The 22,927-nt window shown below is 49.8% G+C and overlaps 1 protein-coding gene across 1 annotated transcript in view; it reads left to right on the top strand.

Moving 5' to 3' along the window:
* Window positions 1-22,927, top strand: part of ehbp1 (EH domain binding protein 1) — a 142,552-nt gene that overhangs the window by 76,332 nt on the left and 43,293 nt on the right. The window contains exons 14-18 of the mRNA XM_035400101.1: window positions 4,271-5,143; window positions 6,502-6,543; window positions 7,742-7,882; window positions 20,815-20,974; window positions 22,573-22,743. Coding sequence (XP_035255992.1) covers window positions 4,271-5,143; window positions 6,502-6,543; window positions 7,742-7,882; window positions 20,815-20,974; window positions 22,573-22,743 — 1,387 coding nt within the window. The remainder of the gene's footprint in view (window positions 1-4,270; window positions 5,144-6,501; window positions 6,544-7,741; window positions 7,883-20,814; window positions 20,975-22,572; window positions 22,744-22,927) is intronic.

The following is a 22,927-nucleotide window of genomic DNA, read 5'->3' as shown; positions in this document are numbered from 1 at the left end:
AGTGTTATAATACAGCCAGAGATTACTAAGTCTGTGTGTGTGTGTGTGTGTGTGTCTGTCTGTCTGTGTTTGTGTGTGTGTGTATGGGTCTGTCTGTCTGTCTGTGTGTTTGTGTCTGTGTCTGTGGGTGTGTGTGTGTTTGTCTGTGTGTGACTCTGTATCTGTGCCAGTGTCTGTCTGTCTGTGCATATGTGTGTGTGTCTCTCTGTCTGTCTGTCTGTGTGTGTGTATGTGTTTTTCTGTCTGTCTGTCTGTCTGTCTGTGTATCAGTGACTGCGCAAGTGTGTTTATTTATGCATGTCTGTGTATACTGAATGTGCTTGTGTGTGTGTGAGAGAGAGAGAGAGAAAGAGAGAACAGTGAACATGTGTATGAACATGCTCTGCCGTCAGGTCTGTGTACTTAACTATGTAACTTTGTATATGGTTTTATAAGCCTGCGTGGGTGTGTGTATATGTATGCTAACAGGTTTGGAAGCAGTCTCTAGCTCAGGGTCGGGTGGAGGCGTTGGGTATGTTACGCACACAGGGGTGCAACTCTAACAAGCCCCTGGAACAGGAACCAGCTGCCAATAATGCAAAGCTCCCTCTCTCTCTCTCTCTCTCTCTCTCCCTCTCCTTCTTTTTGTCAAATCTGAAGTGTATCACTCACGGCCATCCTATTCCCCCTTTGGGGAGCATGGCTGCCCATATTGTTTATTGCCCCCCCCCCCCCCCCCCAATCTCCATCGTCTTTCATCGCCACGATGACCCCCCCCCCCCCCCCCGGCGTGACAGCTACATTGAGTGTGTGGCCTCCTTCCTGCAGCTCCGTTTCCTGTGCTCACATGTCTTTGACTGATAACCCCCGGTGCCCCTGTTTGGAGTGAATGGCGCGCGAGTAACAATGGGCGTGCTAAAGGGCCCACGCAGATGCAGAGTGCGTGCCCCCCTCCCCTCGGCCCCTCCCCACCAATTAGGGCCCCGTCCGGGCTTGAGTGACGTCTCGATCTCCCCCCCCCCCCCCCCCCGCCCCGTAGCCCTGGTTGAGTCGTGAGTCACAGGTGAGATGGGTCAGAGCGAGTCTCGGGAAGGTTAGCGTGGAAGCGCTACGGAAGAGCTGGGTCACAATCATCCTTTTAAAGAGGCTTCTGGCCTGTGGAATCCCATTTGATTTGATTTAAATCTTGCCCCATTTTCAAAAGAATAATTTTTGTAATCCTGGAATCAATAGAATCATTATGGAACTGCCCAATCGATATGGAAGGAAAAGAATATCAGGGGGTTTGACAGTTTATAATTGCTAAATGAATAGATGGCTCTGTATCGGTGTTTGTGTGTATCTTTTTGTATATTTGTGTCGATCTGTGATTTTGTGTGTGTGTGTGTGTGTGTGAGGAGGTGGTGTCTGTATGTGTATCTGTGTGTGTCTCTGTATATATGTCCGTGCGTGCGTGCGTGCGTGCGTGTGTGTGTGTGTGTGAGTCTCTCTCTCTCTCTGTATATATGTCTGTGCGTTTGTGTGTGTGAGTCTCTCTCTCTCTGTATATGTGTCTGTGCGTGCGTGTGTAACGGAAGCAGAGAGCCACTGCCGTTTCCCATGATATCTGATCTGGCTGGATGCATTGCTGTATGGCATAATTGGTGAATGTTCAGCCTGTGGCCCGTGGCTGTGCTGCTGAGTGACAGCAGCCGATGCCTGCCAGTCACTCCTGAAAGGGAGTCTGCGGAGTCTACGTTTGCTGTCAGTTAAACGTTTGCTGTTGAGTCAGTTAAAACAATGCAGAAGAGGGGGAGGCATGCAGGTTTCTCCAACTCGATGATGAAGAGATTTACTGAGAATGTCTAAAACGCAGAAATTGGCTCTGATGTCGGGCCTTGCACAGAAGAACCCTAGAAACTAAATGACAGCAGTTTTTAGATGTCAAATATTTTCTTCTTTTTAATGGGCTCTGCTAAGTATGTACTTTTGTGAGGAGATGTGGGGTTTGCTTGGTGTCACACTGCCTAAAGTGAACAGTAACTTAAATTAAAGCCCTGCCACAAAATCCTTTTATTTCTCTCTCTCTCTGTCTCTTTCTCTCTGTCTCAAATTCAAATTCAAATGTGCTTTATTTGCATGACAAGTAAACTTGTGCTGCAAAATCAGTGAGTTACATAAATGGCAAACCCCTACAACCAAGAAGGGAAAAGAAAAAAAGAGTAACAACCACCCCCCCTCCCCCATACACATATGCAAATACACACACACTGGTAAAAATACATTTAGGTTGTAATTTAACGGCTTAAGAAACCTGTCAACATTAACAGTGAACACACATGATATCATGCCCCAATATTTAGGCCACGCCCTCTCAATGTATGGTAGTCAGAGATGTACTGAGTCTCTCTCTCTCTATTGAGATGTGGAGAGAGACGAGAATAATAGCAAACACACGTTTCTGCCCTGCAGACTCATTCAGGGCTGTTTCTGCCCCTCTCTGCAGAGCTCAGCGCAGGCCGCTGCTTTAAACTGAGCCTCGCGTCTGCAGCCACTCCACCCCGACACCCCCTCCCCCCCTCACACGCACACACATCTCTGCTGCAGGGGTCATTGTTTGGGCCTGTGAAAGCCAAGCAGGGGGGAGGAATATATTTAAAAAAAGAAAGAAAAAAAAAACAAAAGAAGTGGAGAAAACGGAAAAAAGTTGTAATTAATTGTAAATTGAGAAATAGTTTACCTCAATTACCCACCACCCAATCTCTCTCACTTTCACTCTCTCTGTCTCACACTCACTCTCTCGATATCACTTCCTCTTGCTCTCCCTCCCTCTGTCTCACGCACACACACACACACACACACACACACACAAAAGAAAGAAAACTTGATAAACCTGCCAATCCAAAATGTCAAGCCCCTGAGACAATGACTATGGTGTTCGTCAACAGGTTGGAATTACCAGCGGCATTACCTGGCTCCAGATATGAGCTGCGATACCAGGGTTCTGCTGGCAGGGAAGGGGGGGGGGGGTGCTGGAGCGAGGGGGGGGGGGGGCGCTACCTCAGTGAAGGGACAGAAGCAGAGATAGAGAAACATGCATTTTTTTGTCATTGAGATAATGCCCCTCTACCCCTGTCCCCTTCTTTTTTTTTTCTCTTTTTTTTTTCTAAATCGTCTATCAGGTGATCTGGGATTGAGTTTTGTTTCTTGATTATCTGCCTGTATTTTTCATCAGAGCAAATCACAGCAATTACATGGACACCAGAAAGGAGAAGGCTGATGGGGAGCGATAAGGCGCTGGACGGATTAGTTTAGTGTTTCTTTATATCTCGCTCTCTTATCTGGAGAAACCATCCTTGACATTCCCTGTCACTGCAGACTCGTCCTAGCGATCCCTGATTGTCCCGCTTCCAAATCTAGTAGGGTGGGAGCGGGCCCCCTTCGGGGCTAGAGAGCGTGGCTCGTACCTGCCCGCGTCGGGCCTGGGGGACGGCCTGGAGCAGAGAGCATAGGTGTCCTGGGCGGGGGGCTGGTTAGTTGGGGGGCTTGGGCGGGGGGCTACGGTTTTTGGGGACCGGGCTGTCGATTTCTTCTCTTGGACAGGAGACATGAGCTCCATCTTGTCCCAAGATTATTTATAGGCTGCATTTATACAGCGCATTTTCCAGCTACAACTGCGGAAAGCGCTTTACAATGAATGCCTCTCATTCGCCCATTCACACTCACTCACACTCAGCCACGCTAGGTGCAAATTAGCTCATTGCTCAAGAACACTTCGACACACTCAGAAGACGCACCGACTACCTTCCAGTTGCCGGACGACCTCCTGTGCTAATGTCGCCCCCTATTTCCCCCAATGTACTTAGAATGCCTGTCGGACATATATATATATATATATATATATATATATGTATATATGTAGATGCGTGAGTACTTGTAGCTACGAAACAGATTTGTTGTCATTTTATTGTTGTTTTTTTCCCCAAATGATTTTTCTTGGTGGACTTTCTCATATTTTCATCCAGAGTTGGTCCATGTTAGCACCTCTCTACTTCCATAACTTCAACGAAATGACAACGTGAACTTTGTATGAAGGCCAGCATGTCGGGTAGATCCCTGTTACTGTATTTCACATATTTTAAAAGACCAACTGGTTTTATCAGTGGGGATGTAATTTAACTCGGGGACATTTTTAAATAAGATTTGGGATGGTGATTGTGTGTCAGTGCCCATTGTCCTGTAGTTAATCTCGGTCAGAAGGTGCGCTCTTTTCCCCTTCATGCGACTGTGTGGTTTTCGCTCTTGTTCGAAGGCGTACGACGGCTTCGCCAGCCTGGGCATCTCGCGGCTGCTGGAGCCGGCGGACATGGTGCTGCTGGCCATCCCGGACAAGCTGACGGTGATGACGTACCTGTACCAGGTGCGCGCGCACTTCAGCGGCGAGGAGCTCAACGTGGTGCAGATCGAGGCCAACAGCAGCCGCAGCACCTACAAGGTGGGCGACTTCGAGACTGACACCAACAGCTCCATCGACCAGGACAAGTTCTACGCCGAGCTCGGCGACGTCCACCGGGAGGCCGAGGAGGCGCCCACGGGCGGCACGCCCAACGGGGCGGGAGGAGCGCCGCTGGACGAGGAGGCGGAGCCTGTGGGCGGCGCCGCGGCGTCTCTGCCCGCCCCTGCCCCGGGCGGGCCGGCGGGGGACCGCCCCCAGGCCGTTCCCGCTCCGCCTTCTGCTGCCGCCGCCGCCGCCGGGTCGCCGCCGGCCCCCTCGTCCCGGGCCTTTGACCCCGCCCCGGCCGGGAGAACCGCGAGCGGGATCGTGGTGCGGGACGCGGCCCTCACTGTTTCGGCCCCGAGCGGGAGGAGGCCGCCCAAGGCCAACACCGCGGACCTGAGCGAGCTGCAGGCCAGGGCGGAGCTAAGGGCGCCCTCTCCTCCAATCACACTGCACCACGCCGTGGACAGACAGGCCAGAGAGCGGGCCCAGGAGGCGGACTCCGTTTCCCCCGCCCACAGGGCGGGGCCCTCCACATCCGTGCCCCCCAAACCGGCCTCCTCCTGCGAGCGGGACGATGACCTCACCAAGCAGAAGGGCGCCGGTCTGCGCCACTCTGACTCGGACGCCACTGCTGACGCCAGCGCCCCCGGCAACCACACAGACACGCCCACCAAGCCCGCACAGGTAAAGCACATGGGCGCAGCGTCCCAGGTGATGTCATCGAGGCAGGGCTACTCTGATAGGATTAAGACAGATCGTGACATGTCTGATAATTGGTGCCAAACCAAAGTAGCTCAGTTCATTTATATATAACTTTGCTTGTAGTTTAACACCAGCATGTGGATATCATACAGCCTCTCATGAAAACACTGTTTTAATATCCCTGCTTGAACTCAAGATGTGAAAACTTGCATCTGCATGTACCTGTATTTTCTATTGATCACGTTATTGATAGAGATCATAGAGATTAAATTTTAAAAATCTGTTTAGAGATTTTTTTAATGTACCTTAACTTCTATTATTTAAGTTATTACTGTATAGCAAAGGATAGTATTTCTACATTTGCATTTGAGATTTCATTTTTTTAAGGTGTTTATGAAGTTTGGTTAACTTCATATTATTAGTTTTGGGGGATTTTATGTATGGACATGATTTCTGAACTACAGGGTTTTACTTACCTCACATTCAAATGATGTACTATGCTACGGAATTGTATGTTTATTTAATTTATTTAATATTAAATTTGAATATTAAACCTCCAATTAATATTAAATCACCAGTTTAGTTGTTTGTTAAATTTGGACATTAGATGCATTAGAAATGAGAAATACGACCTCTTTGGTTATTTAACTTTTTTAGTGTTTGCTTAAAAAAATTAAAACCTAGAATTGTGGCAACACAGAGTTAAAAATGGAATGGATGATATTGTGCTTTTTCAGTCCCCATATTGCTAACAAGATAGCGCACACGCGCATCAGGATGCGTTTGATTGGTTCCCTCATCCCTTTTTCTCGCCCGCTAAAAGAGAATTTCCTTGACTGAGCCTCGGTTATCAGCGGGGGTATTTAGAGCCTGTGAGTTGCGTCAGTGGTTCGGCTAAATCTTGATTGATTTATTTTGCCTTATTTCCCCATTTTGCCGGGTCGGGGAGGCGTAGCCGCGCAGCGCGGGGAGTCAGGCGCCGCGGCCGCGCCCCGTGTCCCGATTCCAGGCACGGCGTGTAACCCGGGCGTACGTCTGTTCCCGCGGCGATGGGAGCGCAGATAGGGCGCCGTCGGTGGGGGGGGGAGGGGGAGGTATCTCGTCGGGGCTGTCATAATTCGAGGCACTTGCGGATGGTCGGGAGTCTCCTGCTCATTGGACCCCGTAATGAGAAACCTATCCCCTGATAGCTCAGAATTTCCATGCTAAAAATGTTAAGGGTAGATACTAATCGGGGACCCCGTATTGAAGAAATAAGTATTGGACGTATCAAAAAAAAAAAAAAAAAAAAGTTTTCCCGCACCATGACCCAAACTTATTTTCTCGCCTTGCGTTTTCAGGAAGTTGCCGCTAGTCAGCTACCGAATGCCACAGAAGAGAAGGTAAGACCCGCGTGGGGACGTTTAAAGTTTCCAAAGTTGGCCTGCTGCCTTTGCAGCATTATACAACAGTCTTTTCTTTGTCTGGGCAATATCCCCCAACCCGCTGTGTTGGGAAACAACAAAATGTCATCATAGATTGATTTGCTCTGGTAATTTTGCTGGTTAGTCCCCAGCTGCCCCTCTAACCCTCTCGCTCTCCTTCCCTCCAAATGCCGTTAATAAGCTTAGCGACGTTTGCCAGAAGAGCCGCAGAAAATCTCATTACCAATCGGCATCTTCCACGGTGCGCACGGGCAGCCCAGCGTCCAGCTGTCGTCAGAGTTAGCGGCCGAGGAGCTTTCCCGCTAAACTCCCGCTCTCGGTTCGCCTGTGCCAGAGGCGGAGGATCCGTATCCGGGCCCGTGAAGAACGCTTTGGCGCTCTCTCTCTTAGCGACAGCGACATCGTTCCCCTCAGATTCCCTCCCCTGAGCGTAAAACCCGCCGTGGACGCTCCCGCCCGCGATCCTTTCGCCGCCGAGCGTCGGGGCCAATCAAAGAGCCGCCGCTGGGCGAGGTGCGCCGCGAGTCGCCGCGGCGATGAGACGCGGCCGATAAACCCGAAAGGGTGGAGAATCGCCGCTCGGGGAAGTGAATCGGGGGAGCGCCGCGCCCCTGTCTGCGGTGCGCCCCCTTTTCAGCCCAAATCGTTTCATAGGAACGCGGTGCAGAGAAGAGGAGTGTCTGCCCCACTTACTCTTGCAGGCAGGACATTCGGTGATGCGAGGGCCGTTTAAATGAATGGAAGGAGGGAATTTCGATGAAGGAAATGTATCCGTAAATGACTGGCATGTTTTATTAACGTAGCGTCAGCGCAGAACGTTTTGTGCGTTTTCGAAGGTCACTTCTGAAAGCATACCTTGGCTTTCATTTTCAATTTCACTTCCATAGTGTTGAAGCAGGAGATATCGTTTGTTGACAGAGCAAACCGCCGCCTGTGAGCTATCTATTCTTTGTTGAAGAACAGACACTTACTATTTAATGTGATCTTCTTAACCTAAACTAGTCTAATATTGGGTATGCTAAGCAACAAAGATTGAATAGGTTCCACTGTACTCATACAATAAGTCCTCACATATACAAGGATGGATTAGCAACACCTGTGCTGCTAACTGCTTCTCCAGCTGACCCCTCCGCTGCTCTCCCTGGTCCCCCCACAGAAGGCGCAGTCCCGGCAGGAGGAGCTGAAGGAAAGAGCCAGGCTTCTGCTGGAGCAGGCCCGGCGCGACGCGGCCCTGAAGGCCGGGGGCAAGCACACGGCCTTCGCCAGCGCCCTGCCCCGCCCGCCGCACTGCACCGACGTAAGGGGGGGTCCGGGCTCTGCGTGTGTGTGTCTGTGTGTGTGTGTGGGGTGGGGGGTGGGTGTTTATTAGATGTGTTGAGGTAGGGTTTATTTTGTGATTTTTCACCTGAAGCATCTCTGTTGCGTGGCTACATACACACCACACAGGGTGGCTTCGCCATCTCCTGCCCCCCCATCCCGCCCGCCTCCCCTCCCACACGCCCCATCAAATCTGCGCAGCGAAATGGCGCGTTCCGGCCGTGGGGGAGGCCTGCTGCGTTTCCCCTCTGAAGGACGAATTAAATACCCAGCGAAGGGGACGCCAGCTAGCCTGCGCGCATAATCTGCAGTCACACTCAGTGTGAGCCGCGCCGCGCGCGCGTAATTAGCGTGATTACTCTAACGTGTCATTAACTGTCACGCACCCCGTAATGGCTTCTGCAGCGTGGGGGCGTCCCGTCAGCGCCCGGCGCTAAGGGAGAGGCCGGAGGGCAGGGCAGGAATGTTAAAGCTGCCAGTCCACCCGCGTGTGTGTCTGTCCGTTTTACTATTTTATTTTTTGGGTGGCGAGGACTGCGAATATGCTAAGAATGAGTTTTAGGCGTGATGTCAGCGCAAGGATGAATAGTCAAGCAGAGAGTGTGTGACAGAGTGTGTGCGCGTGTGTGTGTGTGTGTGTGTATGAGAGACTGCAGCATTGTGAATGTTCTGCAGTGCTCCTCTAACTCTCCGCTTTGTGCATGAATGCCTGTAATGGGCACAGAGGGAGAGAAGCCGCTATCCTTTTAGAAGTTTGAACACTTTCTTCATTCTCTCCCTCTTTCTTTCTTTCTTTCTTTCTTTCTCTCTCCCCTCTCCTGCTCCTGATGGAGGGAAGAGGCGCTCCTAAACCCCCCCCAGCCACCCCCTCCCCCCTCCTTTTTCAGGATTTCAATTAGGCCTCCGCCTCTGTGACGGTGCCGGTGTGAAAAGCTGTTTCAGCCGCACTTTCCTCCCCACACATTTTACAGGGTGACTTACCCCCCCCCCCCCCCAACCCCACCCCAACCCCACCCCACCCCACCTCTCTCTCACTTCCCCATTGACCCCTCCGCAGCCACAAAGGCTCAGTTGTAGACGCGCGTTTCTGAGCTTTTTCAGACGGCCGCGTTAGGGTTAGGGTTATTAACATCTTCTTTCGGGGGTCCCTCGCAGGGCGTTCAGCTCGCCCGACGGCGTCGAAGGCTTTCCAGCGAGCGGGCGGAAACATTAAGTTGACTGTTAGTTGTGCCCCTAGAGACCGGTTTCATTCCTCTCTGGCCCCCTCTCCTCCTCTGCCTGTGTGTGAGTGGCGAGGGCGTGAGGCACACTGTCCCGGTTCCTCTTTTAATTCATTCAGGGTCGGGGCGAGGCTTTTCACCCCCACCTCCCAGCCGAAGCCGAAGGCCGCATCGGGGTCCGCAGCGCAGAAATGTACACATGCTTGGCCGAGCGCACATATAGAGGGCTTTTTAAGGCCTACAGTTACAGCGATGGTCAAATCCAAATATAGTTTCTGAGGTTTTTTTTCCCCGCAATTGTGTTTCGAAATACATTTTAAAAAATCTAAAACGTTTCAGCCCTGGCATTGAGTTTCATGACAAGGGATTTCGGGAAGGAAATGAATACCTTTCGGTAATGAAATATCTCCAAAGCGGCAGCTTTCCGGCGTATTTGCAGTCTGAATTTTAAAAGGAATTGAGATGTCCTTGAATTAAATCTTCTGAATGCGAGCGGAATAGAATTTCGGCATAATCTGGGAGTAAATGACAGCCTCGGAAAGACCGAGTCTGTTTAAAAGCCTTCAGAAGAGAAGCGGAATTAAGAATTTAACCACAGAGTGAATTCCTTTTTTTTTTTTTTTCAAAGATGCCAAGGGCTGTTTTTTATGTGCTTTTTATTAAAATAAATAAATAAATAAGAAACGTTCTCTGCTTTACCGTGGCGCAGAGGGGAAATGGCGAAATGGCCTTCATCCCGGGCGGGAAGGTCTTTGCCTCTAAATTGCGCCTCTTTCGTGGCATGCGGGAACGTCTGATTCCCAAGGACGACCCTCTAATGAGGCCAGTGCATTAGCGCTGAGGAATATTGAATTGTTTCAGTTTTAATAGAAAGCATTGATCAAAGGAATCCCCGTCTCTCCCGGCTGATAATTGTCAGCGATTTAGATTAGATTAGTTGATGTCTTGTTTTGATTGCCGGGGAAACGGCTGCTGGAGTGTTATCGCGGGGGTGGCCCCGGCCTGAGCGCCTCCCTAAGTAGAGACTTTGCGGTTTAGCATGCATAAGGAATATTTTAATTCAATTAAATCTGACTTCATTCTTCCCGGGCCAGGGTGGAAATGCGCAAGCACCAGATAGAGAGGAGATGCTCTGGGTGTATGGAAGCTTTGTTGAGGGGGTGGGGGGGGGGGGGGGGTGGGATCAGATAAGCTCAGTTGAGGGGGTAATATCAGCCCCCGGTAGTGATGGGACCCTTAAAAAAAGACACTGTAAACGTGGGGATATCGGTGAAGTTTGGGTTGTTGCTTATGAGGGGGTGCTGTCCAGCCGGGTCTCTCTGAGAGGATGGTGGAGGGCCGGGTTTCCTTTGGGTCGGCTACGCTGTGCGGGCCGTCCCATCCGAAGGCCCGTTTAACCCCGTCCCTCCCTGGGACGGCGGGCGGGGCTCTCCCCACGTGCGGAGCGGCTCCTGGCCCCGCCCTTAACGGCGTCCCGCTGGCCCGGCTCGGCCCCCCTCTCCTGCCCATTAGCCAACATTGTCTCTTTTTTTTATTTTTCATTTTGAGGCCCCCCCCCCCCTCATTGGCCGCGGCGCTTCAGGGGCTTTGATAGAGGCGCATCAGTAATAACTGTTTTGTACTTTTCTCTGGTCTCTCCTCCTAGGTGGTCCTCATCATCCATTAGGACCTTTAGCCCGATGTCTTGTAATGTCACACCCCCCGCTGCCCGCAAATGGGTAATTAATGAACAGACGTAAAAAAAAAGAGAAGAAGAAAGGCATTCACCCTCCCACCCTCCTACCCACCCCCTCTCTCGCCCCTTAAGTTTATTATTTCCATTTTGAGCCCGCGAAGGTGTGGAGCCTCTCGTAGCGCTGAGCGGAACCGCCGCTGTGGACCGCCTGTAGCCCACCGGCCTCCGCGCTCACCGCTAGGAAGTGCATTTTTCCCCTCCTTCTTTCTTTTTCTTTTTTTCTTTTTTTTTTTTTTTTTTTAATCATAAAGACCTGAGCGAGTGAAAATTTGCTCCAGATTTCCTCAAGCATTTGCAGATCAGAGCAGCAATTTCACAGAGCTCTGGCCAGGGTAATTATTCCAGCGCCCAGCTCGCGGGGAGCCGGGATGGCAAGGCCGACTGGAGAGGCCGGGGCTCCAGGTGAGCTTCCATGTGTTCACTGGGACGTTATGATTAGTTTAATTGGGCTCTGTTTGATTTTCACCGCCAAGCCCCCCCCCGACCCCCCAACCCCCCCCCCCCCAACCGCAGTGACGGAGCGGTGACTTCTCTGAGCTGTCTGTGACCCTCGCTGTCAGTACAAGGGGGGGCAGAAGAAGACCTTTGAACTTTTGTTTCTACCCCACCCCACTTTCTGTTTTTTTTTTTGGGGGGGGGGGGTTTAAAACATGTTTTCAGTTCCACTCGTCAATGAAAGCTGGATAGATCGCTATTTTAAAAATGTATATATTTTATAGAAACAAAAAATTTTGGTCCCCTTTATAAATATTAACACTGGGGTGTTTCTATTTACCATTGTGTGTTTTTTTACCCCCCCATTTAAACCTCTGGGGATTTAAACCCAAAACGGGAGTTGTGGTTGTTGGATAATAATCATGAAAAACAGAAGCTATTTCCTATCAATCTGCATAACTTCCTTGCTGAAAATTCTGATTTAAGTTGGCCAATTAAGGCTCCTAGCTCACCCTTCAGTTTCCTTTTCCAACAGAAAGGAGTTTTGGACAGCACAATCACATAAAGGAAGTGAAGCAATTAAAAATATATCTGTATATTATTCATACATCATGTGGACACACACAATTACAATTCAAATAATTAAACACATAACATCAACACACACTATGAATTTTAAAATGCTTGCTGTTTTAACAGCTTAAGTCCCCCCCCGCCCCCCCACCAGCCCCTTTCTCAGAAGTCATGTCTTGAGCCGTTCCTTTTTTTGTCCTTTTTGTCCATTTATTTTTTTCCTTTCCTGAGGAATCTGCCTTAATGAAACCACACAGTTCTGTGGGAGTTTGGGTGCTGGCGTCGGTGCGTTTCATGCCTCCCTGTCAGTTGACGTGCGCGAATTGGGCTTGAACCGAGATCAAAGGGCCCTCTCCGCACTGGGAACCCGCGAGAGAGACGGCTCCCGCCATCGCCCCGCCAGGCCTGATCAAGCCATCAGAGCCCGGCGAGCCGCACGGCTCCCTGCCTCCGCTCCAATCAGGAGCCGGCAAGCCACACGTCTCCCTGCCTCCGCTCCAATCAGGAGCCGGCAAGCCGCACGTCTCCCTGCCTCCGCTCCAATCAGGAGCCGGCAAGCCGCACGTCTCCAGGCCTCTGCTCCAATCAGAGCTCGGCGAGCCGCACGTCTCCCTGCCTCTGCTCCAATCAGGAGCCGGCGAGCCGCACGTCTCCCTGCCTCTGCTCCAATCAGGAGCCGGCGAGCCGCACGTCTCCACGCCTCCGCTCCAATCAGGGCCCGGCGAGCCGCACGTCTCCCTGCCTCCACTCCAATCAGGAGCCGGCGAGCCGCACGTCTCCCTGCCTCCGCTCCAATCAGGAGCCGGCGAGCCGCACGTCTCCCTGCCTCCACTCCAATCAGGAGCCGGCGAGCCGCACGTCTCCCTGCCTCCGCTCCAATCAGAGCCCGGCGAGCCGCACGTCTCCACGCCTCCGCTCCAATCAGAGCCCGGCGAGCCGCACGTCTCCACGCCTCCGCTCCAATCAGGAGCCGGCAAGCCGCACGTCTCCAGGTCTCCGCTCCAATCAGGAGCCGGGGAGCCGCGCGTCTTCACGCCTCCGCTCCGAACTGTAGAGAGCGTGCTCTGCCATCACTGATCCCCGACTCACTTCACCGCGGCCGCCTGCCCTCCGCGGCGCTCCTGCGTTAGCATGCTAGCGCCGGCTACGCTACACGCGGCGCACGCTCACTTACCGGCACAAATGTAGACTTTCAGGCCTCCCCCGTCTACAGGTCGCTGCCATTTAAAATGATGTTGTCTGTTTGTTTTATAAAGAAAGAAAAAAAAATAGAACTGCTTGGTGCAGTTTTCTCTTTTATTGGGGCACTTTTCTTTAGAGAGATAGAGTGCGTTTGAAAGCATCAAACGGATTGAATTCGGTACGCCAGTTTGTGTGCCGAGCAGACAAAAGCTACGTACAGTGAATAGCGCTGCCAAATCAGGCTGTGCTGTGGGCGCTCTTTAGCGTCCGCTCAGAAGGCCCGTCTGTGCCTGGGGCCGGACCAGCCTTAATGCTGTACAGTACCTCCGCACCGCAGCAGCGTCCTGTTTTCCTGGTTAGTTTACTGCAGGCCCTGTTTGAATTGAGTTAATATTACACTTCCACTTACCCAGTTAGGTAGCAATCCCCCGCTCTCAGTACAACACTCTTCCTGAGTCCACTTCACTGCTCTTTGACGGCAATGAGAGCGGTTTATTCGTTTGTTTATTTATTTTAAATAATTAGCTTTCCTTCTATTTTTTAAAAAATTTTTTATGAGACTCTAAAAATCGTCATTCCAGTTCTGGCACTCGGAACCTGTCATGTACACAAACGCACGGAGGAGTTTGGCAGATGAGTATTTGCACAGACGTGTTGCGTCTTTTGTCTGTGCCAGTTTGTTTTTCTCCCCACATGGCCGCGCTCATTAACGCAGGCGCCTGGTGTAATTACTCAGGGTGTCTGCGTCGTTCCCCGTTCGTCTGCTCTCTCCTTGGGCATTTTGTTTTCGTTTGCTTTCTTCCAAGTGCAACATAGGTTTCAATGCCCTTACTAAATGCTAAATGTCATCCCCCCAGAAGGACAACCCTGGCCAGCGCTAGCCTTATCCCACAACACACCATAATAACAAACTGTGTTCCCCCCCTCCCACCCTCCCCCTCTCCTTTTTCCCCTTTAATTTCTTCTCTCCTGCCTGAAAATGGTTTTCCTGAACTATTTGACGAGATTTCTGGGCGCTAAGGGCAGACACTGTAGCCTTCAAGCTATTTCTCGCTATCGGTTTCATTATCAGTAGCCTCTGCGTTCCCAGTATCATCAGCACGCACATGCAGAATCATAATTATGCCATGTACAAGTTCTTTGATAACATGTACAGTTTTCTTCTTAATTCTTTATCAAATGCATTGATCGTGGCGCGTGTGCATTGATCCAGCTCGGCCATCTGGCAGGCAGCGATAAGCACTGTGGCATCTCTGCATTCCCTCTGTCATTCATTGCCCCACAGTTTGGCTGCAGGGGAGCAGCGCCCGGATTAGCCCTGTTCAGCTACTTACTTGCATTTTAAGTTGACACCTCTACAGCTGCTCAGACCACATTACAAACTGAAACACATACGCCGCGACTTAGCGGTGTGACACTCCTCAATAAGCTTACTCCACTAGCTACTCAACAATCTGTAATTGGATTTGTAGGAATAACAGCAAAAAAAGAATTCCTCAAGAATTGGAAGGGACACAAGGTGAAGTTTTCTCATTATAGCGAAGAAGGCAGGGTGGAGATCACAGGCGATTGTTACTTTTCCATTTAAAGCAGAAGGGATAGAAGCATAAAGGGACGACAGGATTGAGGGAAGGGAGGAAGGGAGGTGGGAGACCCTGCTGGCTCTTTTCCAGGACTTCTTGAAAGAAAAGGAAGAAAGCAAACTACTTTTTTTTTTCTTTTTTCCCCCTTTTTTTGAACCGGTTGCCATTGCTGACTAAAGCAGAATAATTTTAAGTTTAGCTAACTTTTTTAGCCTTGCGCAGCCTACCAGCGAGCCTTTTTTTCCTTTTTGCATAACATATGTACATACAGTGGCTAATTAAAAACATGCCAGTTTGCCTTATGTGGTTGATTTAGTTACTTTCTGATTACAGAACAGAGCATTTATATGAATATCTTTTAGCACCCAGGTCTCTGTTAATTAAAAACACAGCGTTTGCCCTGCGTGTGTGTTTGACTCACAGAGCTATGTTAATTTGGCTGATTCTCACCGCTGTTATTGTGTGGGGGCGCTGGGTATGGCGTGTGTAAGGGCCGGGGAGGGTTCCGCACACTGAACGCTCAGTGTGTCATGACAAATGTGTGTCCTGGCGCGTGATTGGCTGGCAGGGCAGCTGATGCGTGCGGGACCGGGGCTGGCACAGGGCGTGAGGGCCGGGCCTGTGTGCTTGGCCAGCCAAGCGTCCTCCGCCTGGCCTCAGAGGCACGGGAGGCCCCGGACCCCCCACTCCATACCCCCCCGGCCCATAAAAGAGCACTGGGGCAGTGGGGCAGGAAGGGCGGGGGGGGCGGGCACCTGAGCGCCAGGCACGCCACAGGCCACCTTCTCAGACCAACCGTTCCACTCCTCTCCCTAAAACCGAAAATGACTCTTCCCTCTTTTAAGCACAGTCATATCATCGTCGTTTTTACCTTTTCACTACTTTTATTTTGTTCTCGAACATCCCCTGACCTCCTTTACTCTCTCCTATTTTGGCGCCTCATTATCCTGCTGATGGACAGGCTGCTCGGGCGGGGGGGGGGGGGGCCTTCAGCCATTTCAGCCTGTTCTTTCTGCCCCTCCCGCTCAGGGTCCAGCGAGCCCATTTTGGGAGCAGTACCACTCGAACCCCGGCTCGACTGGGGTGGACAAGGCCTCCTGTGCAGGAAGCTAGCATCCAGCCTCACGAATAAAAAAAAAAAAATAAAATGAAATTTTAAAAGTCCATGAAGGACCGGAGTAGTGGCAGGAGCAGGCTTAATGATTTTAATCCCTGTAGTTTACAAAATATGTTTTTACATTTTAAATGCACCATCAGGAAAATGTGTCAAAGGCGTGTCAAATTAGCTGTGGAATAGTATTTTCATTTCATTTCTCATTTCTGAATTCACTGGGCACTGAGCTCTCCAATGGCCATTTGGATTTCTTTTTTTGTGCGACCATCCTAAAACTTGTCTGTGGGCCCTCCGCTATAAGAACAACTAACATTAGTATGCACTGGACCCAGCGTTGCGTTGGTAACGACGCAGAATGATCTTCACTTTTTCGCTTATCTTTATTCGAGCATTACTTGCCGTCTACCTCTGAATTCATTTTTATTGCTCTGCCTTGAACATTTCCAGGTAATCTGTTAGCTTCCTGTCCTACAGGAAGGAAATGGCGAGCCCGTATCAGTGCCACCGGTGTATTTTAGTGGTGCAATCAGAGCGGTGTGATGTATGTAACATACTATAAATATGTAAAGTCTTTATTATTCTCGACGCCTCTGGCTACGAGTGTTTCTGTGAGCGGGGGGACCGGCCTGCCGCCGTCCCCCTGAAGTCATTACACCGCTCCTGATACAGCACACCCAAGATGGCTGGAAATTGGTGCCCGTGCTTTAAAAAAAAAAAAAAAAAAGAAAGAACCTGGGGTGGTTGAATTTAATGAATTCAATAATTAATTGTAATCCCAGGGACCACGGTTGGTTGGTCGGAAACTCAACATGTGCTCACTTCATCAAAATAAACACTCCCGGGGGTTATTTACACACATTTAAAGACTTTTAACCCCCAAGACGATCTACAATTAGGTTAAAATTGCACACATACAATCACTGTCAATGTAAACGACTAACAACTACTACTGTTTAAAATATATATATTTATTTGTTTTATTTAATTTGTTTTGCTGTTTTTATTTACCTGACACTGTGGCGCTCTCACTAATGCTGGATATGGACTGTAATTGCACGGGCTTTGTTTTTTTCCGTCCGCATTAAACGCTGTGGGAACGGGCGAGGTGTGAGAATGTGTTCCTGAGGCCAAAGCACCGCAGCAGACGAGGAAATGGATGCAGAGACACAGACCTGCACCTCCGCTCCTGTGTGAATGTGGGGGGGGGGGGGGGGTAGTGGAGCCATCTTCAGAAAGATCAGGCCTAAAATTGTTTTCATGTCCCATGAGAAATCCTGTTTACTCTGACAAGAGCACATCCAGTTTTGAGACGGCACAGAGGCATCACGTGCCCCGCCCCTCGCTGCTTTGCGATGCTTATTCTATAGCGCATGAGCTGGGTACATGGTGGTAATCCTTGCCTCTGGACAGGTGAAGAATTTTCTTTCTCCTCTAATGGCTAATAACAGTGTGTCACTTCCTGTCAAGTGATGTCAGGGCCAAACTGTATTTGCAAACCGTGTTAACTGCACTTGCTTGTCAACAAGGGTGCCAACGTTTTTATCCCACCCCTCCACCCCAGCCTGGGGCACACACACACACACACATACAAATACACACACACACACATACACACACAACATCAAAAGAACCTTCAGAATGTCCAGGGAGTCTGGAAAAATGACTCAAAGAACGTTCTGGAAACCTTGACATTTATTTTTGTGAAACTGAGCCAAAACCAAGTGAATATGATTTTTTGAAGCTACCTCAAATATCAAATTATACTAAATGACCAGTTGAAAATTAGTGACAATAAATCATATGTTGTTTACAAAAATGCGTTTACAAAATGAACCTCATTCTGAAAATCTATGGATTAGAAAAACTGTAAAACTCCCTTCTCAGTTCAATCTTCTAAAAAAGTATTTTACTGACTTTATACATCTCATGTGAGCCAGGGGTACAAAAAGCCCCCCCCTGCCCCCCACCTCTTTCTTTCTGCTCATTTGGGGCCATCTCGAGGGGCGCCTGGCTGCACCCCGCCTCTCCGTTCCACATCACCTTGCCTAATCCATGGCGTCATTCTCAGCGGAGAGTGCTGCTGCTCCTCGCTGTCTGCTCCCAGCATTCCTTTCCTTTTCTCTCGCTAATATTTATTTCCCCCAGACCCCGGAAGAGAAAGACTGCGCTGCTTTACTGGAACAGTTGGACGAAGTTGAGATTTTCAGGGAAAAGGCTTGATTTCCCTTTTCTTTTTCCTGTTTAACAAAATCTTTGGTCCCTTTTTTTTTTTAAACTTTCTCCTCCCTTCTTTTGCATCGGTTTTTGTTTCACAGGGCCCTCCCACTTCCCCCTCCTGTCCTTCAGGGTCTTTTTGGGGAGGGTATGAAGGGACTGCTGTGGGATGCTAGCGCTAGCTGGGCTAGCCTGATCACTTTGATCAGTGTGGCTAAGAAGGCCAGACGACAGTAACAGCAGTAGCAGTGAAGCTGGACAGTGAAGGACGGCTTGCACAGACAGCTCTCAAGTGTGAAATATGAAGAGAGGGGAAGCAGGGAAAAGTACTGCATGCAAATAGCCTTGCACCGTAGGTGCACAGAAACAAGGAGCTGCATTGCTCAAGTCTAAATGTTTCTGCAGGGCATTTACTGTATTGGTCACCACATGTTTTTTCCCCAAAGGATCACAAAAAGTAAAAGTAAAAAGAATTTAATTTTTTCATTTTTGTGGATCGTTACGGTTGTTTTTTTAAGGTACAGGGTTGTTAAAGCCTGTACCTTAAAAAGACAACTGTTACATTCCACAAAAATGAAAAATCTTTATACTGTAATTATGCTTTGAACACACAAAATGTATTTAAACAAAAAAACTTTTTCAAACTTTTTTGCAAGTCTGGGGGGGAAAACATGATAGTTTTTACTGCAGGAAGAGGGAGACCAAAAATATATACACACAGTCACAGAGAGGCAGACTAGCACACACAGGTATGCACACGTATGAGGAGGAAGAGAGGCACACACGACATGTAAATAAACACACACACACACGGTTCTAGAAAGACACACACGTGCACTGAAATCCACACAACTGTCAAACGGAGATATGTGGGCGTACACATGCCCACAGACACACACACAGGGAGACAGAGGCTCGTAGGTGCGCTCACAGGTATGCAGACATGCAAACTCAGGCCATCGCACACCGGGAGCAGCGCACACAGACAGACGGTCACACTGAAACATGAGTACTTAAACTCAGAGACGCATGCATATGAACACACGAGCCCAAAATGGGGCGGGGCTTGCTGTGATTGGGCAGGGAAAACCTGTGTCAGTCAGGCTCAGGGGGCTCTGGCTGGGGGGGTGCGGGAGTTTGTTTACTTTAGGGGCTTTTCCATTCTTTCTGGTAAGCTGTAACCTGCCCCCTTTTGCAGAGCTTCAAATTGGGCTAAATCTGCCTTTAGACCCTGAGGATTGAATTGCGGCCTCTGGGCTTAATGGTTATAAACAGAGCGCCATTAAGAGGATGTTATGCCCTTTCCTTCATTTGCATTTCAGCTCATTGTGTTCCCAAACAATCGCTACAAACAAACAATTTGCATGGAAATGGGAGAATGTCCCTAATTAGCTCTCCTGTACTTGTTTTGTTGCTGGTTATTGCTCGGGCGCAATTGTCTGGATTCTCCAGCTCCGAAGAGCCTGGAGCATCACAGAATACACAGCTTTCAGGACAAAACTGCTTACTGTCAGCCCATCACCTATCTACCAATCTGTGAGTGTGTGGTGTGTGTGTGTGTGTGTGTGTGTGTTTGAGAGTATGTGCATGTGTATGTGCATGAGCAAGTGTGTGTGTCTGTGTGTGTGTATGCGCATGTGTATGTTCTCGAGCGTGTGTGTGTGTGTATGTGCTCGAGCATGTGTGTGTGAGAGCGTGTGTGTGTATGTGCTCGAGCATGTGTGTGTGAGCGTGTGTGTGTGTGTATGTGCTCGAGCATATGTGTGTGTGTGTGTGAGTGTGTGAGTGTGTGTGTGTGTGTGTGTGCGTGCGTGCGTGCGTGCGTGCGTGCGTGTGTGTGTATGCGCATGTGTATGTGCTCGAGCATGTGTGTGTGTGGTGTGTGTGTGTGTGTGAGCGTGTGTGTGTGTGTGTGTGTGTGTGTGCGCGCGTGCGTGCGTGTCTGTGTGCGAGTGCAGGCATGCAGGAATGAGGGAGAGACACTAAGGGCCTCGCTGGTTAAGTGGATGCAAATTGAAATGGGTCGTTTTGGTCGGGCCTCTGGTTACATCAGCGAATCTGGCCACCGCAGGAACGCTCACTTTACAGCCCCCGCATGGAGGAAATCATCAGAGTGACAGAGTCCAGAAACTGGGTCTGCAGGACTCCAGGGAGGGCTCTGCTGTCTGAGGCCTTCAAGAATGCGCTGTGCTTCAATTGCTTATGTGGACTTTTTTTAATTAAACAATTGTGCCATTATTTCATTGGAATTGAGAGAGAGATTTTGGACACTATATTTCATGCAGGACTATTGATGTTACGGCTGTTTTTGAATAAGTGACTATATTTCTGAAACCTGGTGAATTTGCCTAGACCAGGGGTCTACATTGTATTTAAATGATTGTATGTATTGCTCAGGCGGAAATGGGGTTTCTTGCAACTCCAGTACCCTCGACAAACTCATTTACAACACGCGCATGCATAGATATGCAGCACATTTCCATGTGCAAGTGTTATTAGGCTGAAGATGTTGGAGGGAAAGGGGTGGATGATGTTTGGGGTGAGTTTATACGCAGTGCTCGAGTGTGTGTCTGTGTGGTACTGCAGTTAGCCAGCGTTATCTCTCCATCACATTGGTGGGGAGAGGAAAATGGCACTTCTGTCAATTACAATGATGGCAACTGTTCAATATGTCTCACTTCCCCTCTCTCTCATTCTCCCTCTCTCTCTCCCCTCTCCCTCTCTCTCTCCCTCTCCCTCTCCTCCCCTCTCTCCCCCTCTATCTCTCTCTCTCCCTCTCTCTCTCTCTCTCCCTCTCTCTCTCTCTCTTTCTCCCCTCTCTCTCTCTCCCCCCCCCCCCCCCCCCCCCCCCCTCAGGAGCAGGATGAGGAGCGGCGCAGGCAGCTGCGGGAGAGAGCGAGGCAGCTGATTGCGGAGGCGCGGTCGGGGGTGAAGATGGGCGAGTCCCTGTTCTCCAGCGAGACCACGGCGGCCGCGGCGGCGGACAGATCGAAGGCGAGGTCGAAGGCGGCCGGAGGTGAGAAGGGGGCGGCCCTCGGAGACGCCCCGCCCCTCCGGGCGCGGTCACGCGGTCACACGGTCACCTGCGAGCTCCTGCGCACCCTGAGCGAAGCGGATATGCTCATCAGCGCCGACGTTCACACGCAACGCAGTGACATTCTACCCAGCGCTGACACACAGTGTACACACGCTCTGTGTGTCCTCATTAACTCACTCACACAGACACACACCTTTATCAACACTCACTGACAGCATGCACACACACAGAGCACACACCCGTCAACACACACACACACACTCACCTTGTATTGACACATAAATTCTTGCAAACAGTACACACACACACACTCACCTTGTATTGACACGTACATTCTTGCAAACAGTATGCACACACACACACACACACACTCACGCAGAGTATGGGCTCCATCTCCAGCACTCGCATAGAGAGTATATAGATGCGATTCATTTGAACAGTTCTTTATGTTTTTCAAAAGCAATACAATAATGAGAAACTCCATTGTGAACATTCTGCCTTTTAAATGGATACCTTTCTGTATTTACTGAATGCTGGTAGCATCTAATTTTGAGTCTATTCTGAGGTCCTGTTGCTGAATAAGGTATTTCTGAATAAGGTGTCTTGTATGACTGCATGTGTACAGACAAACTCACATTTGCAGCCACAGAGAGAGAGAAATCCATACAGAATGTTTTCATAATCCTTTGAGAAGAAAAAGCAGATAGTTAAACGAGTGGTCATACGGATGTATGAGCTGGGTACGTGTCGCTCAAGTCAACAGTTTAGACACACACCGAGGGGGAAACGAACAGGTCGCAGAAAAACAGCGGCTTGAATTAGGAAAGGACGGAGGCAGAAGGGAAAGTTTTTTAGTCTTTCTGCCTTTTGCGTGGCACTAATTGCGGAGCTTGTTAGAGATGGGTGAGGAAGTGCCGCAGGAAGCTGCCTTCCAGAACGTTATGATCCCTCCCGCGTGCTCCTCCAATCACAGACCGTGATTCACACGGTCGCTCAGCCTCCCTGGGTTTGCCCGCTAGCTCTACAAATTCTTGCCACTGTGCATTCATTTAATTAGTGCTACCTTGCCAACTGTACTCCATGTCCATAATCATAAAAAATATTGGGGGAAAAAATTGGGGATTTACATGCCAATTGGTATCCATGTCCTAAGCCTTATCCATTATGAGGTAAATACACCACTCATCCTAGATCAGGGCCTGCATTCATAAAGCATCCTGACTAGGAGTGCTGATGTCAGATCAGGCATTCCCTGTCCATATGTTAACCCTTATGCATTATTAATAGGCAAAACTGATCTCAGATCAGCGCTCAGATCAGTTGTTCTCTGCTGGGGGTAAGCACATCACACGGAAACTCCAGCTTTCGTCACGCACTGAAAGGGAACCAGCCAAAACAAAATGGCCCCAGTAAACAAACACTTATACTGATTCCCTGTGGCAGATACCGTCCTGTATTAACACTTTCTTCCTGCTCTTTGACTAATTTTACTAAACTCCTGGATGTTCTGATGTTTTCTGCTCACGTTTCTCTGGCTGTAGATCTAGTGGATGGCAGTCTCACTTCTGTTCCTGCAGATTTTGTGGAGGAGGAGGATGAGGAGGGAGCTGGGGAAGAGCAGAATGGTGATGCCGAGGATGCTGCTGCCATTAATGCTGAACATACTAACCCAGAGGAAGCTCCTGCCTGCTCTTACCTAGAGGAAGCCGATGGTCTTACTAACCCCAGCACTGATTTTGCCTTTCTTGGTAAATAACTCACTGTATGCTTGCATGTGGCACTGCATGGCCTCTACGTTATCTGCTGTGTGTTAATTGGGTGTTTGTTCCCATGTGGCCGCTCAAAGGTTCTGACTCCACCCCACTTGCCCCTCCCCCTTTTTTCTCAGATTTCATGCTGCTGGAGTCCTGCATACTCATTCCAGGGATACCA

This window comes from Anguilla anguilla, chromosome 18 (assembly GCF_013347855.1).
Source record: "Anguilla anguilla isolate fAngAng1 chromosome 18, fAngAng1.pri, whole genome shotgun sequence".
In the NCBI taxonomy this organism is placed as follows: Eukaryota; Metazoa; Chordata; class Actinopteri; order Anguilliformes; family Anguillidae; genus Anguilla; species Anguilla anguilla.
Note: the sequence above shows the minus strand (reverse complement) of the source record. Positions and strands in the feature narration are given on the sequence as shown.